Raw genomic sequence first — 19,752 nt, forward strand, 5'->3', positions numbered from 1 at the left:
TAAGAGTTTTGTAAAGTGTATGGTCTAAATTTGTGCATCTTGATTTCACAGAATATTCTGAGTTGGAAGGTACTTGTTAGGATCATGGAGTCCAACTCTTAAGTCCATGTGGAGCTCGAACACAGAACTTGCTGTTCTCAGCACCGTGCTCTGACCAGCTGAGCTAATCTCTGACCAACTCAACCAGTCTCAGGGTATCTGCTCTTGCAGAGTGTGAGGTACAGAGTCAGAGAAGTTCATTTGTAGTGGCTCTAGGCAAAAATTCTTATGCTGGCTTTTGCTAACAGTATATGTTCAGTAGTAGGGAGAGGTATGTGAGGGGTTTATATGACTCTTAAAAGAACAGATTGAGATGAGAAGCTTTAATAAGAATGCAGCAACTAGAGCAAATTATTATTCTGTTTCCTCTGTATCAAACTTTGTGGTTCAAATGAATTGCAGTAAACAGTTATGCTAGGTGATGTAAAATACTTTCACTGTCTTTGAAGACCATACTTGGTCTTGTATTCCCTAAAGAAAGTGCTGTTTTGTCAGTGGTAAGTGTCTGCATTTGTCTAATGAAAACTGTATTATGGTACATTTAGGCTTTGGCACATAGGAACACCTCTCAGTTTGTCATATAGTTTAAACCAACAACCCCTTAAAATGTATAGATTTAATATTTTAATTTTGGGGGGCTTTTGCAATGTTTTTTGTTTTGTTAATTGGACTATGGACAAATCAAAATAGTGTTTTGGAATACGGCAACATACTGCTGTTGTGTTCTTAAAGTAGTAATAAAATTGAAAAGGGCAAATTGTCACTTATTTGTGGAAAATTCTGAGAGTTTCTGCAAATAAATTAATTTACTGGAATTTTCTTTCCTGTTGTAGCTTAATGGTTAACAATAAATTTAGAATGTGGACATAAAAGGCAACGGATTAATTGAATTTTATAAATAAAGTATTCTCAAAGTGAAACATCGAGAGGAGTACATTGTTCTTCACATAAAAGGAATGTATTTTAACAATGAAAAAAACCACATTTTTTGCTGAATGTTTCCCCATATCTTGTCAAATATGTCATGCAGTAGTTCCAAGCAGTGATTGAAAAACAGTGAAATACCAAAATGATACCTCGTGTGCTCTGCAGTTTTTTATTCTGTATGTGCAGTTATGGTTTGCTTCAGTTTTACTTTTCTTGACAATAAGCAGAGCAAGATCCTTAACATTTCTGCCTCACATATTACCAGTAATATAGTTTTTAAACATTACATTTACATTATAAAAGTACATGTAGTGTAATCAGAAATGTATAAACCTAGTGTATCAAGTTGGAAATTTTTTTTGTATTTTCACTTATTTGCTGTACTTTCCTTTGAGGACACAGTTATACTGGTCAAAGATTGGCTATATTGTTAGCCTTGCCAAATTTCTGGGGAAAAAAAGGCATTTCAACCTTTATTATTCTGGGATCAGGTTATGAGGTTTCCTCCTATATTGAGAACATCTCTGATCAGGGGTGTGTGTATAATATCCCTAGATGTGGATGACAAATAGCCATTGAAGTATTGTCAGTATTTATTGAAGTATTTCAACTCCTTAACCTGGCAGTGAGGTGTCCTGCTAAATGACAGCATGTTATTCTAGTGATCTAGAAATAACAAAAGTGAGGCCTCTGACTTTTTTTAGCAGCACACAAATGTTTAGGTTTCTTCAGCTGTGATTAACTAGAACCAAAACTTTGTCTGTTCTCAGGATTAAACTCTCACACTTTTTAATGATATTTTAAACTGAGCTATTTTTTATGTTAAAATAAGTTTAGAGGTGTAGATGGACTGTATTTGTCTTGATTCTTAACTGGTGCTTCCAATAGTTTTTAATTTTGCTGATGTGTATCACTTTAGTTTCTGTCAGTTTATCCTGATAGTTTAAACCATCTTCTACCACAGGTCTGTTTTGTAGTCTGTTAATTAGTTAAACACGTAATTTGAAATACACTAGTTTTAATTGGCTTGATTTTGTAGAAAAGATGTGCAGCCCTGTTCACATAATGCATTTCCTTTGGATAGTTGTAATATGATCTCAGTAAGTATTTTGTAATCTGGCTGTGATATGCTCAGCAGACTGGAAGGGGCTGAGGTACTCGTAATTACAGTAGCAAAAGGAGAGGGAAGGAGGGAGGATATTTTTAACAGAAAATGTTGACTCTCTGTGGAGTGTTAAAGCATTTGTTACAGAATCTCATGTTTACATTCTGTGATTCTTAAATATTTTTGAAGTTGAACCCATAAAGGTCACAACTAACTATTGACTCTTTGATTTTAGAGGCAGATGCCCGTTTTCATTTTGTTTCAGCTATGAGTGGCAAAGAGCATAAAACACCTTTCTCTGAGAAATTTGATAACCCATAATTTCAGTGGTCAGCTGCCAAACCATTTCTGTTCATCAAAAAGAGGACAGCTACAAATATTTTACCGTTGTAGAATGTGCCTCTTGCATAGTCAGAATAGTCTTGTTCTTTCAAGTAACTGGATTTGTTTTGAGATACACTTACTGATCATTAGTATTAAATGTTAGAGACAGCAAGTAGCTTTTTTAATTTTTTTTAAGCTGTTTCTTGTACCATAGTATGGCAGTAGAACCAATTTCAAATTTTAATTCTGGAAAAATCAGAAGTTGGTTCATTTGCATATTAACTAAAATAGACAGGTTTCACATAATTAGGAGGATCTATTGAAGTAGTAGGTTCCTGATAAAAAGTATTCTTTCTTTACAGAAATGGGTTATGGAAATTACAGAGTCTGGAGAACTAATAGGATCATGTAAAACGAAGAAAGCCCCATTAACATCAATAATCAATGAAGATGAAAGATGTCGATGATCCAAGGAGCGACATAGGAAACGTTCATGGCCCAGTGATCCCACTGAGAAAGGTGGTGACCACACTAATATTAAACCAAATCAACAGTTAGTCCAGAAAATCATTGTAATTAAAATTATAATGAAAGGAAGAAAATTACACTCAAGAAAAATTATATTTCAGGAGAGGTACTAGAAGAAGTATGTACCAAATTACAGTTACTGCAAAAGCCAGGAAGTCATATTGGATCAAATTATGATGGTACACACTGCAGTGTAGGTTGGATAGATCTCATTGCAGTGTAGTTTTAGAAACGCTGCGAACGCAGCCCCGCTTCCCATAGAATCTGTCCTTACCTGTCTGCATTGCTATTAGAATGTACCTGCAATTACAAGATGATGGACACGGGGAAGTACATCTATATAATGACATTTTTAAGATTGCAATTTTAGCCTATCAGTATTTCTAATTTGGTTGACTAAGAAGCCATCTCTGCTTGCATTTTAGATTGAGGCTCTAAGGATTGTGCTTCCTTTCCCCTCTTCTGTCTCTAATCTTGCACTAGGAGTAATCTTGGGTATTAATATATGTTCACTATTTCACCTTAAAGTTGTCCCATCAAAGTTCTCTTATTACCTTGTTAAGAAAGGTTAGTAGTGCATAGTAAGTGATTTTTGAAGCCAGTCAGTATTTGTATCAGTTTGAATGGTTGCTTCAGTCATCACACAGACCTGTAATGAGTAGCCATGTAGATCTTTCAGAATAATCTTGGCTAAAATAAATGAGAGCTAGAAAATGTCATGACTTCTGTTGAGGTCTCACTAGGATTGTGATGAACATGACACATATTGGTTCAGCTGGGCATTTTCTTGGCGGATTTGCCTGTTGAAATATGTAAAACTATTTTATGTCATGTGTCAGACAGGGTAAATGTTACTTCTGAATTTGCCAAGACATCTTCATGAACACTTTTGTCTCCCACAGTTAGTGAACAAAGACACATTTGGGAGCCCACTAATTCAAGATGTGAATGGTTCCAGTAGCTGCCTATTGTCTTAGTAGTAGTTCTCCTGGTTTGTACTCTTGGCTGAATAAATTTGTTAATAAGAATTTGAATGGCATGTTGACAGAAGGCCTTATAAAAGTCTGTGATGGTGGTTCATTAATTAAGACTATTAAAAATGCAGATATGAGTCAATGGTATATGTTGTCAAGTAAAGAATTTGAAACCCTTTAATTCTAGAAATGGCCTTTATAGTCAACCAGGCACTAATTTGGCATAGCACATATAAGAGAAGCATTAGTTCCATATTTCAGTGGACTTCCATAATTGATAGATTTTGTAAATTTATTTTTATGTATTTTTAAAGTGAGAGAAGTCATCGGCTTAATAGTAGACATGCATCGTTCCTTTTTGGATTGTAGCTGTGATAGAAGGGTTCTTATTATAATAGTATAGGTATTAAACACACATCAAAGACATGCCTTTTAACATACCACAAGTATTGTATCATAATGCAAGGATGAAATAGTTATGGTGGTTTAAGTTATAGTAAGAATAAAATTACTGCAACTGGTTTTAACACTTTATTGGAAACATTGTTATATTCTGTTTTGAAAGGAAAGCTTTCAGTAGGAAATACGTCCAGTGTTGCTTTTTCATTGTTATTTGAGTACATTTTGAGTTGGCCAGTTGTTTTATTTGTGCCAGATCAAAATATTCTCTTAGGCTGATGATCAGTAACTGGTGTTCCCACCTAAAGCAAGGTGGCTCTTTTTTGTGTGGACTGTGGTGTTTGTGCAGCTGCACAGTGAACCAGATAGGAAAAGTAATCTGTCTTGAAAATAATCTTCTTTTCTTTTTCTAGGCTATTTTTCAGCAGAGTCTAGTTGTACAGCTGCACAGTGAACAGATCAGCAAACAAATGTGCTGGTATACAAAAATGAGTTTTGTGGGAATGAAAGAGTGAAGCAGTGGGGGAGGGCAGAACTGCTGATTTAAGTGCAGCACTGTCTTAAAATATTCTTTGAACATCAGCCTTAGTTCTAACCAAAACATTTGCTTACTTTCAGTAGAAAAATTACATTATGAAAATGCAGGTGTAACTGGATTGTCTTTCAAGTATTTCATCCTTACAAGCTCTGGTTGGTATCTTAATAGGACCTAATTGAACAGTAGAATATTGGCACAAAAGCAAGCTAGCTCTGTTATAGGTTTTGTACATTAATAGCTGTTTTATGGACTACATACAGTTTCTATATGAAAGACTGAAAATTAATTCTTGGTTAGAAGAACTAATACTTATAGAGCTTCCAACTATTGTGAAGTTTTTATATTCTTGTGAGCTCTGAGAAAGAACCTGTTCTCAGCAATTTCTTACAAATAGCTAACTGTCCCTTTGAAGAAGGCTGTCCATTTTTTTTATCCATTCCAAATAAAATAAATGCCCCTATCTGGATAATTGAGCAAGTAGATTGCTACTGTATTGGTTTAGGATCGTTTTCTAGTTTGCTTGGGACTTTGCATTTCAAATACTTCCCAGCTGAGATTTTTAAAAAGTTTTCATGGTGTGTTCAGTTATGCATAAATGCTTTCTGTACTATTTAAGTCTTATCTGGTATTAACTTAGCAAATAGGGCTTGGATCAGTTAGTTAAAGGTCTGTTCTTACAAAGTGCCCCTCCTACTGGGCTGTAGGTTTTCAAATGAATGTTTTACTTAAATCCACAAACCTGTTTCACTGAAATTGAAGAGGGAAGAAAATACAGGAGATGGGTGAGAACTAAAGTTAGAAATGGTTAATTTTAACTTTTTAGATCTGTAGCATGTTTTCCCATTTGTATATGCAGAAGCTAATGGCAGTTTAAGACTGATAAAACAAAAAGAGATTGTTATTAATTAAAATGTTGTTATGGCTTTCTTAAAATGTCTTTCAATAACAACAATGTATTAATTTCATATTAATATTTTTTTTAAATAATTTATCTTAAAAATGTGTGCTAGATTAATAGGACTTTGTATTTTAGTATTTGTTAAAAATGTGAAATTTAGGAAATAAAGAGTAGGTTCTTTTGGATTTTCAGACTCCAGGCTTTTTTTTTGCACCAAATACAAGTTTGAGATGGAGCGGAGGGAAGGGCTGCTGCAGACATTTCTCCTGCATGTACACTGGAGTGAATACCTGCAATATAGAAAGGCATTAAAATTTTCAAGAATTGTAAGAAAAACTATCCTTATTCTGTCAGAAACTTTATTTCAAGAAATATTTCTCTTTTTAAAAAAATGGCATTTCTGGTAGAGCTGTTACTCTGAGCAGTTCTTAGTAGAAATTAATTACACAAGTGCTTAACTTCTCAGTGCTGAACAGAGAGAATGTCTTAGTTTGGTAAGAATATTGCTTTGTCTTTATTTTTACCACGTTTTGTCCTTCTGGGTTCTCTCTTACCTTAGCTGAAGCATGTGTTTGGTGTGGAACTTATAGTTGCCCATGGCAGTACGCCCTTCAGAGAAAACAAGAAAAGAAAGTTGAACAACAAGGGAGAGAAACTGAAATAATTTGGGAAGGAGCATGGGAAGGGGAGAAATCAGTGCATTTCTGTTACAAATATTTCAGGTTATTAAAATTGTTGGGAGCAGACAAGAAAACAGGTTGGGGGAAGAAAGTTGGGCGCTTCAAATATTCTAGTCAGCATTGTACTAAATGCTGTAGTACGTGGGTTGCAAGCACTAAAATGATAGATGTGGCTTTCAATTGAGTTTGCATTTTGTAGGACCACATAATTTGAATCCAAGTTTGTTGTTTTAAGTAAAGCCTAACTCTTGAACTAGTTTTCTAGTTTCAGTGAAGCAGTTGCTGATAAATAAACAAAAATTTCACCCAAAATCATGTTTGTAGTCCATGCTCTAAGTCATAAATAAAATACTATATAAAGAAGAAGAGTTGAAATAGTAGGCACTGTGGGTAAGTTTCAGGAATCCAAGGGAAATTGAATGAAAAAGGCTTTTAAAAAACCCAAAACTAAACCTGACTTTTGTCAGAGGTACCTTTAATTTAATAGATTAAATACCGTAGGCAGACAGTGGTTTAGCATAGAGATATGGTGAGTTTTCCATGCAGAGAAGGTAACTCTTTGCTTATGTACTGCTCAGGTACTGTGACCTCTAATATAAAAGTCTTGTGTATGGATGTGCAGTCATGCTGCATTTAGTGTGTGATCTGCTTGCCCTGATGAATGGGGAGGGGGTGCACTGGGCAGCACTGTGAGCCATTTCTGAAATGCCTGCTGGTGGGGCACACTGTTCATCTTTTCCACATGTACACATTGTTCTAACTTTGGAGCTTGTGTTAGGGTGGGGTTGTCCTGCTGCCTGAGGTGTCATGAAGGACTCGTGTTGTTCTCATGCGCAGCTCAGCGGAATGTGGCAGGTGCTGTTGTTTCCAGCCCTGCCCTTTACAGTGCTGTAGTTTCTTACCAACATCCAGGAGCTATTTTCCCTCGTATCTCCCCTGTGTTGGGTGCCCACCCACCAAGGAGCTGTGGAGGGAAGAAGGGGAGGCAGCAGGGAATCAAACGAGTGAACAGAATTAGGCAAAGGCTAATAGGCTAAACAGCAGTAATAGGCAGAACCCTTTTCAACTTTGGTGTAGCCTTGTCCTCAGGCTGCCCTTCCATATTCTCTTGAAGGGATTTGAGAGTCTTAATGTTCCTATGTGGAGATCAGCTATATAGAATTTTGTGCCACTGAAATGTACAGAATTTGGACTTCAGCTTTCCAGTATTTTACACATACAAACACTGCCTGAGAGGTTAAACATGTCAGCTATTTATAATTACCTAGAGAATAATGAAGCTTATTTTAAAAGAAACAAATAAATAATCAACTCTTTATGGTTGTTCTTTTTGAGACTTTTTATTGTGGGTACATGTATTTTGTGAGCATCTTTGTTCTCTAACAAGAATTGCAATAGAAGATACAACATATAATAGAAGATCAAAAATATTGTGCTTGGGTTATTACTATTTTAGTTGAAAATAGTGAGACAAGTATTTGAATTTGAAATTGGTCTGGTAATGCTCAGCTCTTGTATTTCAGCAATAAATCATGATCATAGGTCACAAACTATTTTAGCCATTAGGGCCTGGAGAAAAGGTACCATTCAAAGCTAAACACCACAATTAGGGATGCATGACTAAAGTTTCCAAGTAATGTATTAGTAGTATTGTATGAGACAGTCACATGAAAAAGATCATGAGGTTGTGAAAAGGATTACGATCATGCTTTAGTCATGAATTTCCTGATAGAGATATTTTAGTCTGGATCGTGCTTGTTTAAATGAGAGTAATTTGACTTTGCTTGTTCTGGTTATATTACCAGTATATAGCGAAGGGGGAAAAAAGCTGTCTTACCTACAAAAAATAGTATCCTTTGAGTAACTGAATTTTACCTGACCTGTTTTCAGTACTGAGAAACTGAAATAAAAAAGCTTCTTGAACGGTTTGCTGGAGCATTACAGTGAACAGCACGTACTTACCTGTTGCTGCCATCTCCTGTGCAAGCACATGGAAGTTCACCTTTCTCCCAGGGCTTTCATTGGTCTTGCGTGTGCCTTAACTGCTTATTCCAGATCCCGAACCTACTCTTCACATTAAGTAACATTCAACATTGTAAATCCTCAGTTGATGAAAATCAGCATATTCCTAAAGAAATGTGGAGCTGTCTTGATCTGTCAACAGTCATATTCCTGATTACTGCCAGAATGTTTCTGCTTCCTGGCATGCTGTAAGTCAGGGTCCAGATTCTCAGCCTGCATAAGAAAAAGCATATGTCCTTTATTTAAAGGTGTTTCCAGGCAATCATACAGTCTGAGGGCTGACCCAGTCCAGTGACTCTTGCATAAAGATTTGCAACCTGTTTCATTCTACTCCACCAGTACAAGCATTTACCTGTTTCCTCAGAGGAAAATGGAAAAAGCTTCTGGAAGATGTTTGAGAGACTTCTGATGTTTTTTTACTAATCCCAGTGATGTATTTATAACATTAGGGATGCCTTCAACAGAGCCTGTGAGTGAAAACAACTTTATGAAAATAATATCCCAGTAAATTTTGGGGGTTGAACTCATCATGATAAACTACTTGAGAAAGTTTGTCACAGCCTTTAAATCAGTAACCGGAATGTATGTAATTGAGCTGGAGACAAACTACAGTTATTCCAGACTGATGATTGAACAGTTGTTTATAAAAATAAAACAGTAATGTACAATGATTAGCCATTGACCTATCTGAGGTCCCTAGAACCAGTTTTGATGCAGATGCCTCCATTTGACAGATATTCTTCTGGTCTTACATTTTTAAGTGAGACAGTATTGCAAAAGACAGTTCTACCTTTTCTTAATTTTGTAAGCATTTGAAACTCCAGTGAAAATTGAATTTTCATGTTTTGTATTTGTAGAAGTTTACAGGAGAAAGATTTTTTTCCCCACAGTCTTCTGTGTTGATTCATTTATTTGCTATATAAAGTCATTAGAACATATCCCTTTCCTGTTTTTCTTGATTGCTTTTCTTTTGCTACCTGTTGCAAGTATAGGAGCTTCCAGCAGGTTTTCTGTGTCTCTATGTGTAATAACATGGTTGCCAGTCATTATGCACAAAACAATAAGCTGGTATTTTAAGAAATTAAGATGGTCTTTAAATATTTGTGGTTTGGTGCAAATTACTTTCCTGAACAATTTCATGAAGCACATTTTAGTTAACGGGGGGCTTGGGAAGGACAACTGAATTTACTGTGTCTTGTCTGAAAGTCAGTGTCATTTTAGGGTGTGTTCACGAGGTTACTTTTGTCTTTGTGAATGGAGGGTCAGTGACAGCTCTAGTCAAGATGCACATAAGAAACTAAAACTGCTGTCAGTGTTAAAAGACTAAAGCATGCTTGCCCTGTTTGCTGTTTTCTTACATCCTCGCATTTGCTGCAGTGTCTTGGTAGCATCAGAGTATACAGAAAACAGAGTGGATGGACCTTCTGTCCATGTCCTTTCTCTCAGCTCTGATTTCCTTATCAGCCATATTCTAATTTAAAAGCCCTACTTCTGTATTTGTTTCCTTTGTCTATTTTAGTCAATTCCATTAAACTGTTCTTAATCATCCCATGGCTGTTCAGATTAGTTTGGAAGCTCCATGCTACTTTCTTTTTGTTGTCTGCTCCTTTGCTGATAGAAGGGCTGGGTTATCTACTGCAGTTATCTAGCAGAACTGTTGTGAATGTTACACATTTTATTTGGCTGGGTAACAAGCAGAACAAATTAGGTGTTTCTAAAAAACCCTGGTGGTGTTTATATGATTATGCATTTAAAAAGAAAACATGCATTTTAAAGGTTATTCTCTACCCAAAATAAGTCTCTAGAAAATAGAAGTCATAAAGTACAGTTCTTGGCTTATATTTAGTTTTCTAGTTTGATAACATTTTTACATACACTTGGATTTTTTCTTAAGTTTCGTTATAATAATTATTCCAATGTTATCTATATATATTTGCTAGCAGATGTAAACAAGACAGTATTTTTTAAGTTGCATAAGGAGATGTTTTCCATATAACCTTACTTTTAAATGAATGTCCATGTAGATCTTTCAAGTCAGTGAGCCCATGTAAGTAAAAGTGCTAAAAATATGAACATTTAAGCAATACAGTGAAGTTGGTTAATGACATCTTATTTCTGAATTGGTAATGGCTGATTTCAAAGTAGGGAATTGTGCAGTGTGTGTGTTTAGTGGAGGTACTTTAGCAGCACAAAAGAGAACAAATGATGCATGGGATTTCAACTGTCTTGTCTACCTCTCACCCGTATGAACAAGAAAATACAGTATTGTTATTCTAAAACAATTTTTTTTCTTTTATAACTTGGGTTTTAAGAAGATTTTCGATATTTTAGGTTATCATAAGCATAGATGCCTCTGAAAATATACACAAAAGTGTTATGATTTACTGTAAATGCTGTAAATCTTGTAATCACCTTCTGCAAGTATTGTATGTTAAACAGCATCTCTAGAATACACAGTCTATCTGACTGTTGGATAAGAAAAGTACACTGATAAAAGTACTGCAATTGTTATTCGTTTAATGCCAATATATATAAAAAAGTTTTGTGAGCCATTCAGTTGGCATAAATAAGTGCCAGACTGATATGTAGTACAAGTGTTGAGATTGCTTTTACACCTAAGTGCTTCCCCTTGTGTTTCTTATAGGAAACAGAGATGAAGGTACACATGCACACAAAATTTTGCATCATTTGTTTGCTGACATTTATCTTTCATCAGTGCAATCATTGCCATGGAGATGGACATAACAATGGTCCTAAAAAGGATCGTGGACACTACCATAATGACTATCAGATCTCAAATGAATCGTACTTCCAGAGTGGAGGAACAGAATCTGTGCCGAGTAAATTTTCAACGTTGGAAGCTGAAAATGAACAAAAATACTACATTGAAAAGATTTTTGATCGTTATGGTGAAAATGGAAGATTATCTTTTTTTGGCCTGGAAAAACTGTTAATAAGCCTTGGTTTAGGAGAGGTAAAAGTAGTGATGATAAATCATGATGATATTGGCCATGATCATGTTTCTCACTTATATGCTTTAGAAGTGCAGGAAGGAAAGCATTTTCACGCTCATAACCATCCTCACAGCCACTCAGATTCAGAAAACCAAACCATGATTGGTATGTCTGCAAAGAGAAATCATAAATGTGACCCAGAAAGAGACACAGTAGTGCCATCAGTAAAAGATGATGGCAAACACATTCATGACCAAAGTCGCCGTCACCACCACCACCACTCTCGTCCCCATCGCCATGACCATAATGGCACCCATCACTCTCGTAATGATTCAGTCAGTCATCGTGAGCATGGGGAGCAGAACCATGAACCTTCAACAGAGACAAACACAACTCAGGATCAGCCAGAAAGAAAACAACGGAAACAGAAGAAGAAGCAAAAGAAGATCAGCGAGACTTCGGGAGATGCTACCTGGGATTATGCCCCAGATCATGATCCCGGTGATCAGTATGAGCACAATCGTGTTCATAAACATGATCATGTACATGATGCATCTCACTTGCATGTGCACCATCATGACCACAGTAGTGATCGTTCTAGTAGTCATGGGCATCAAGATGCCAGTTTAGGTAATGACGATGGACACCGAAATACCAGCAAGCGAGAGGCCCCTCGCAAGCAGATCAGTGTAAGAAAACGTGCCCTTTTTTCAGTGCGTAATCACAAGGATCGTGAAGAGGTGAGTATGAAATGGGGAGCTGGGAAGTTGAGTTCCACTGTTGTTGCATTTTGCTGTATGTAAAGTAATATGTTACGAAATAATTGCAGGTGCAGACCCACAAATAACAGAGAAGCACGTTTGTGACCATGGTATAATACAAGTTGCAGAATGAAAATCCTAGAGGTCACTGCCACAGTTTTGAGTTAACTTTATGCGTTTTCATTTCTGTCTGCCCATCACCCATCTTTTCTCAGAGATCTATCTTCTTGCCTATTTTTCTGTATGAAGTTGATCCTTAAAGGCTTACAGGTGTGAGGTTTTTTTCCCTTCCCAGTATTGATGAATACTGCAGTGACACACAGAAAGAAGTTTTGGACTTCTTTCTGAATCTGAGATCATTAATATTTTTGAAAGCTGCACGAACACTCTTTCCTAAAATAAATATCTGCATCTTTTCATAATGCTTCTAATGTGTTTGTCCTAAGAGATTATGAAGCAATTGTAGATATAGCTTTGTTAGGACTGTGCTCAGTGTAAGATCTTCTGTTTCTTCCTTCAAAATCCATTATATCTACTAGCACCATAAATAGTCCCTTACTACAGAGGCAGGACATTCTGATACCATAGTTTTAAACTAGAAGTCAGAATAGGAAAGAATAGAGTGGGTGTTAAGTTTGAGGTTTTAAACTGAATTAAAAAGTGCAACTCTAAACACAAAAGGTTGGTAGATAAACAGAAGTGTTAGTAAACCTATTTTGGATTTACATTCTTCCACTCCTTACCTGTTGCTCTTTCTTCATTGCCTTAACTGTGTAATGGTAAAGAACACAGAAACTCATTTTCATTAATATTTATCAAAAATTATATAGGTGTTGGGAGACTTGAATTTGTAGTCCAGATATTTTTACTGTTTCTTCCCCCTCAAAAACCACTTAGGTCAGCTTAAAACATGTTTTAGCACTGGTGAAATGTTTTGGCCAGAGTTTCTACTGTCTGTTTTGTGTTCTCAAATAATATGCTAAATTTTCCATAACTGTAGCTTTTAGTAAAATAGTTGCTTTTATATTTAATTTGTTTGTACAATTTGCTTGCAGTGCTTAAATGCAACCCAGCTGCTACGGTACTATGGTCTGGAAACCAGCTCTCTAATATCTCCTGAATTGTTCGTGTACATATGTCCTGCTTTGCTATACCAGATTGAGAGAAGGCTTTGTATTGTACATTATGATGAGTTTGAAGATATTATGAAAAGTAAAAATGCGTCAATTGATAATAAAGATAAAACAGGTGCATCAGGTAGGTGTGTAACATCTAAAGCTTTCTAAATCATTTTGCAATTTAAATATAAAACTTCAGAGTTTGACATGTCATACAGTTTATCATTGCTTGTAAAGGAATGGTTGAAATTTAACATACTAGAAGAAATTTGAGACAGCATCATCCTTTTCACTATTTTATTTTTGCTTATTTTTATTTCTTTTTTTTTGTTTTCTATCATTGAGGCCTAATGTCTTACCATTGGGCCTAGGCATTTTGCCATAGTTCTAAGCTAAAAATATTTTTACTGCTGTTAAAGCAATTACTTTAGGGGCAGAGTCATTGTTGTGATTTCATAACTGAATGTACTTTTAAAATATATATTCAGTACTGCTATATTTTATAAATGATAATGGAATTGTTGTTGTTTAGTTGCAGTGAAATATTAAAAATCTAAAAAATTTGAGTATAGTGTCTGTATTTTGAAAATAAAAGTATTGTAGTGGTGAATATTGATTAGTACATAGGTGCTTATTAGCATCACTAGAAATAAAGCTTGAAATAACTACATTCTCACAGATGTTGGTAACTGTTGAAAAGTATGTGTTGTTCTTTCTTAACAATTCTGGAGTCATTAAAATGGTTAACTTCTTATGCATACATCTCCTACAGTGACACGTCTGCTATCTTGTTAACTGCTCCAAGATTGCTGTAAACTAAATATACTGTGTGTTTCATATGGCAGCACACTGTTTTGTGGGGTAGTCTCACTGTAGTAAGAGTTGAACCCTGCCTTATCACCAAGAGCACTTCTAGAGTTGCCCTAAGCATTTTCTGCCAATTAAAATGTTGAAACCCTTTACAAAACTGTCATGTTGCACATGCTTTGGACCGGTTTAATTAGAAAGTTTCTACAGTTGAGTGCTTCTTTTTAAAAGAACGCATTTTATTTCTCTGTAATGAGAAAGGGAGTTGATGAATAACTCAGCTTGAAGACCTTTAACATTTTAAGAGACTTAATTTGCAAAATTAATGAAGCTTATTGTGAACGTTTTATGTCATCTGATGCTTTGACTATAAATAACATCTTTGCCAGTTAGTTGTTAAAATTTGAGTTTTAACATTGATTTAGCTATGAACATAAACAGTAACCCCTAAAACAGGTCATCTTGATTAGATAATGATAAATCATTCTTCATAACAATTTCCTGTATACTCTTGTATTAACTACAGCAACATTTCAGTGATGTAATAATAATTTTTCCTTTTTAAGTAAGGAAGTGAATCACAAAATAACAAATTCTAACTGGAATGTGGGGACTGTGGGATGTGTAGGACTAATTTCAGTCATAGGGTAACTGAACCTGCAGGTTATAGGATTTTACTAAAATGAGAATGTGTGCTCACATGAGCTAATATAAATATTTTTAGATAGAAGTATTTACCAAAGTTAGGAGGATGCAGTCACTTTTAAACATAAGCTTTTGGTGATTTTCTTCAGTTTTGATTAGAGCTTTCAAAAAACCTTAACAGACCAGTCTTGCTTCTACTCACTGATGAGGTTTCCCTTACCTCCGATAGTGCATTTTCTAAAGCAAGTAATTTAATTAACTGATGACCAAAAACTTATGAAGCTATGTTGGATTTTCTTCCTGTAATTTACAGGTAGTTTCTGTAACATCTTCTAAGAGAGGAATTTCAAGGGCTTATACATACAACTGAGCTTTCACAGTGTACCTGCTGGAAAAGGTGACATTGTCATCACTGAGGGCTCATAAGCAACTTAACCTAAAAGCAAAGACACATCCTACTGTGAATCAAATTAGTAGAAGTGATACAATTAAACAGTGAGCAGTTTTTTAAAAGGTAGAGATCACTTAGAGCTGATGAGTCAAAGTGTTTCAGATCAGATACAGCTTGTAATTCTGCCTGTGCAGATGCCAGTGTTCCCTGGAGGGGACCCAAGAGGTGCACAGATTCCGTATTCTAAATCTCATGTACCTCGTCTTAATCATGATGCCATGTTTAGGTACTGTATCATTCATAAGAATATGTAAGCCCTTCAGAGGGGGGTTTGCCAAAATTATGCTATGATATGTGAAACTTAAGCCAGTTTGTATAATCTCCTTTCCATTTTTCTCCATGTAAGGCTGTTGATCATCTAACCTGGCACTTAACATCATAATGTGTCCAGATTGGAGGTCCAGTGTCCTGCCAAATGGCTGTGTGACTTTTATTTGGGCTGCTTGTGCATGCATGCATGATTCAGCATTGAATGACAAGTCCATGTATGCTGTTTTTTTCAGCAGAGCCTATTAATCCAGAGCACGTGACTGTAGTGCTCTGGGTATGAATCAAGGCTGCGTAGTGGCAGTATTTTGGTCATCAAGGTCCACCTTAGACTTGCTTTTGTATTCCCATTTTCCAACCTCTGTTTTTCAGTTCCTCATCTGATGGCAGTCTTTGCCTTTTCACCAACTCTCTTTTTCCCTCTGTCTCAATGTGCATGTATGTCAGTGCACACTGCACACTGGCTAAAGCTTTTTCCAATCAGTTTCTTCTCGTGGATGTGGTTTTGTACCCTTTGCATTTGAACTGAATTGTTTCCTTTTGTGCAGCGTTGTGGAATGACAACTACAGACTTTGTAAGAATGAATATCCCAAAATAAGTTTTAAAATGGCGAATGTTGTAAACTGTGGTGTTGAACTAGACCAAGCCTGCAACAGCCACAATCTATTGGCAAAGTCTTGTCAAATCAATTCTGTAGTGAGTTTGGTACAGATAGATTTCTTGAGATGCTTGACATTTTAATATTAGCAGCTTCAACATATTCATTCCTCCTCTCTTCTCCTCTCATCCATACCCACTCTTTGCTCCCCCATTTTCCAGGATGTTTTCCTTAAATGAGTGGACCTTCAGAGATGCAAGGGAAGTCAAGTCGTGCTCTGAAATGTGGAAACACTAGTGATTTTGAATTAGGAGTTGTTGACTTAGATTAAAGTTGGCAAACTGTGTAGACATTTTTGATTAAAAATGAAGCTAGGAAAACCCTAGAACAACCTGAAGCCTTTAGGCTAAAACTTAAAATAAAGAAAATATTTTATTAGGGTGAGATGCTGAGTGCAAGAGCCATATCTCTTTGATTATAGGAGCTGTTTCTTGAGTAATTCCTTCTTTTGCATGTCATCTAGAAATTTGCACATCTTCCCTAATTCAGAGGATTGTGTTGGGTGTACCACATCGCATTATGACTTTTTTTTCTAATGACAACAGTAGAGGTTCTCAGATAAAATAAATGCTGCTTTTCATTGGTAGCGAGTTGCTTTCAGCTCTTCAAGCTCTTATTGTAGAGTTAGATTTTAGAGTCAAAAGTTGAGTCTTATTTCTTATTAATAAAAATGTATGTTTCAAAGCACCAGGTAAAATAAATAGTGCTGAACTAAACATATGACTACAAACAGAAGAGGAGAAATATTGATTTCAGATAAATTTTGCATCAGAACCATGTTAAAAACAAATGTTAAATACGCATTAGTGTTTGTTAAGTTAACTTGACAAACTGAGCTTGATCTGAGCTTAAGTAGTGGAGGTGGTTTTGTTCCAATATGAAATGTTTTGCTTTTTGTGTTTCATTAAGGGCTACAAAACTAAGCCTGGAACTAACAATCATGAAGAATTGCTGGGCTCTTTTTAGCTGTCTTCTGATGTCTTTCAGTATATCGTACTATACTATGAATAAGTCTGTGTATTTTTTTTGCTGTGGACTTCAGTACTGCTTTCATATTTTTCAGCACCTTTTGAATGAACAATCACACAGCTTAGGTTAAAGGAAAGTCACCTCTTTAAGAGATACTTGAAAGTCATTAATCAGTCTTGAAAGTTTTACAGGTGTTCTGATAACCTTTCTGTATTCATTTCTTCCCACAGCCTGGTTTTGTGGTATCATCTCTATCACCGTCATTAGCCTGCTTTCCTTGCTAGGGGTGATCTTGGTTCCCATCATTAACCAATGGTGCTTCAAATTTCTTCTAACTTTCTTGGTAGCTCTGGCAGTAGGAACAATGAGTGGAGATGCACTGCTCCATCTATTGCCACATGTAAGTATTGTTTCCTCACCTTTTATTCTTAATTCTAAATGAGTCTAGAGTTTTCAAGGAATTGTTTGATAGTGTCAATACATAAATGTTCACTGATACAGATGTAAAATGACTTGGCTATGAGAGACATCCTGAAACACCGTTAGAGACTTTCTGTTAAGAAAAAGAAAGAAAATGTGTTTTTCTTTAAAAAAAAAAAAAAGAAAAAAGTAGTTGTGTATTCATAGTTGAACTGCTGTCACTATTTTAAACTGCTGTTACTATTTTAAAACACCTCATGAGCCCAACAAGATTATTTTAAAGTTAGCAGTATTGCTGTCTTGTGTCTACTGACAGTTGATTGTGTATCAGTACCACCTAAAAGTATTTCCTGGGAATTCACCTTCATGGTTACTAGCTTTTGGGGAGAAAGTAACCTCTAACTTACTGAATCAAGAAATTGCCCAGGTTCCAGGGAAAGTAAGCACTTTTTAATTCATGATCGTATACTGTAGTTCTTAAACGGGGAAATGTTTTCTAAACTTTTGTTACCTTAATTCTTTTAACAGAAAGATTAGTGTTTACATGTTTTCTCTGTATAAATTCTAATACACATTTTTGGTCTTTTTTTTTTTTGAGTTTGTATTTCAGATCAGAATTAAGTCTCTAATGGCCTGTAATGGTTAAAAAAATTCATAAGGTTTGGTTACTATTGGGAGCATAGGAATGGTAATTCTGTGTGATATTTCTGAGAGTTAGTCTTATTTATCATCAGCATTGTGAGAAAAGCTGAAGCTAGATTATCTCCCACTGCCCCAAAAAATTTCCCAGATGGATTTTTGTTTTCTTTAATAATTAGGGTAATGAATAGTCTAATGAAAAATTTATATGGCAAAGTGTGTTAGTGGGGGGGGGGGAAGGGATGGGATTTTATGCTACTTTTCTGAAAGGTGACATATTTTTTGGTCTGAACTCAGAGCCATTTCAGTCTCCTGATTGCACCAGGTTGTGCTGTGTTATTATTTTCTCTCCTAATAGTCACATGGAGGCCACAACCACAGTCACCACCATGGCCAAGGTCATGTTCATGAACACAAGCGTTCCCATCGACATGCCCACGGACATGGAGTGCAGACTGAAGGCTTCCTAGAAGAAAATGATCCAGTGCTGAAAGGTCTTGTGGCACTTGGAGGCATTTATGTTTTGTTCATCATTGAACATTGTATAAGAATGTACAAACATTACAATAAACAAAAGGTACGTACTAATATTGCATGCTGTTTAAAAACACAGTACCTGAGGTTATCTTCTGAGAATTGAGGAATTGTCTGTGTGATGATTTGTTATTCTCTGAACAAGTGCTGCTAATCTTTATTCTGTCCCATGTTATGTGAGAAAACTCTACTCTGTAGAGTGTAGAAATCTGGTGGGCAAAGTTGCAGCTTTCTGACCAGATACATTTGGAGGTAGATCTAAATAAAAGAGATTACAGCTCTCCCTCGAAAATGCTGTGATTTTATTTTTTTTCCCCCCAAAATATGATAAGCAGAGTGTAAGAAAGAACATAGCAATTGTTGGACAATTTACAAGAAATTTAGCAGTATATTGTTAGCTAACAATGCTGGTGTAACAGAAGTATTCAATTTTTCTACATCAGAAAATGCTAACATTTTCAGACCTCCTGCTTTCTATAAATTGCCAGTCAAATTTTAACTTGTTTTTCTAAAAATTGTTGGACTTTTAGTGCTAGAAGCATTCTGCATTCATGATGGTGGTATAAAAGGAGAGCAGGTACCTTGGGGAATGTGAGTGTGCATGGAAATTCAGTTTCAAGTTTTGCCTTCATCAGTCGACTTGGAGGAGAAAATTATTTTGGTGAAACTGAAACTATAACTGCTTCTCCCAAAAGGACTGTGAAAAATTTTCAAGTTCTCTGTTGTCACATGAGACTTGCTGGACAGGCAGCAAGAGATTTTCTGTGTTGGAGGAGGCGTTTCTTAGAGCTTTTGATAAAGGGATAAAAAGTGTCCCATTGGACATATCTTCTTTGAGATTAATTAAATAATTAAATCCCCTAGGCTGCTTTGGCAAATCCATAAGCTCTGTTGTATGGGCTGCAGATAGAGAAAAGGTTGCTATTTTCTTGAAGGAAAATACAAGCAAGTTCCAGAAGTATAAAAAAATTAAAGTTGAACAAATTAGAGGAGCTGTTCTTGCTGCATGCTTGCTTTCTTGAACAAAATCAGCATATATAATAGCTGCACACGTGTTTCTAGGCTGTGAGAGCAATCCTTGACAGAGTATACTC

At 35.8% G+C, this 19,752-nt stretch overlaps 1 protein-coding gene across 6 annotated transcripts in view; it reads left to right on the plus strand.

Annotated features, from left to right (window-relative positions):
• Positions 1-19,752, plus strand: part of SLC39A10 (solute carrier family 39 member 10) — a 51,108-nt gene that overhangs the window by 15,277 nt on the left and 16,079 nt on the right. For 5 of the 6 annotated variants that reach the window (XM_027678146.1, XM_027678145.1, XM_027678144.1 and 2 more), the window contains exons 2-5: positions 11,079-12,128; positions 13,205-13,406; positions 17,296-17,465; positions 18,483-18,701. In XM_027678146.1, the coding sequence (XP_027533947.1) occupies positions 11,088-12,128; positions 13,205-13,406; positions 17,296-17,465; positions 18,483-18,701 (1,632 nt within the window). In that variant the 5' untranslated portion in view covers positions 11,079-11,087. Of the gene's footprint in view, positions 1-7,938; positions 8,623-11,078; positions 12,129-13,204; positions 13,407-17,295; positions 17,466-18,482; positions 18,702-19,752 lie in introns of those variants that run through there. The other variant, XM_027678147.1, reaches the window with a different exon arrangement.

The sequence above is a fragment of the Neopelma chrysocephalum genome, unplaced genomic scaffold (genome assembly GCF_003984885.1).
Source record: "Neopelma chrysocephalum unplaced genomic scaffold, ASM398488v2 Primary Assembly neopelma1_44, whole genome shotgun sequence".
NCBI lineage: Eukaryota > Metazoa > Chordata > Aves > Passeriformes > Pipridae > Neopelma > Neopelma chrysocephalum.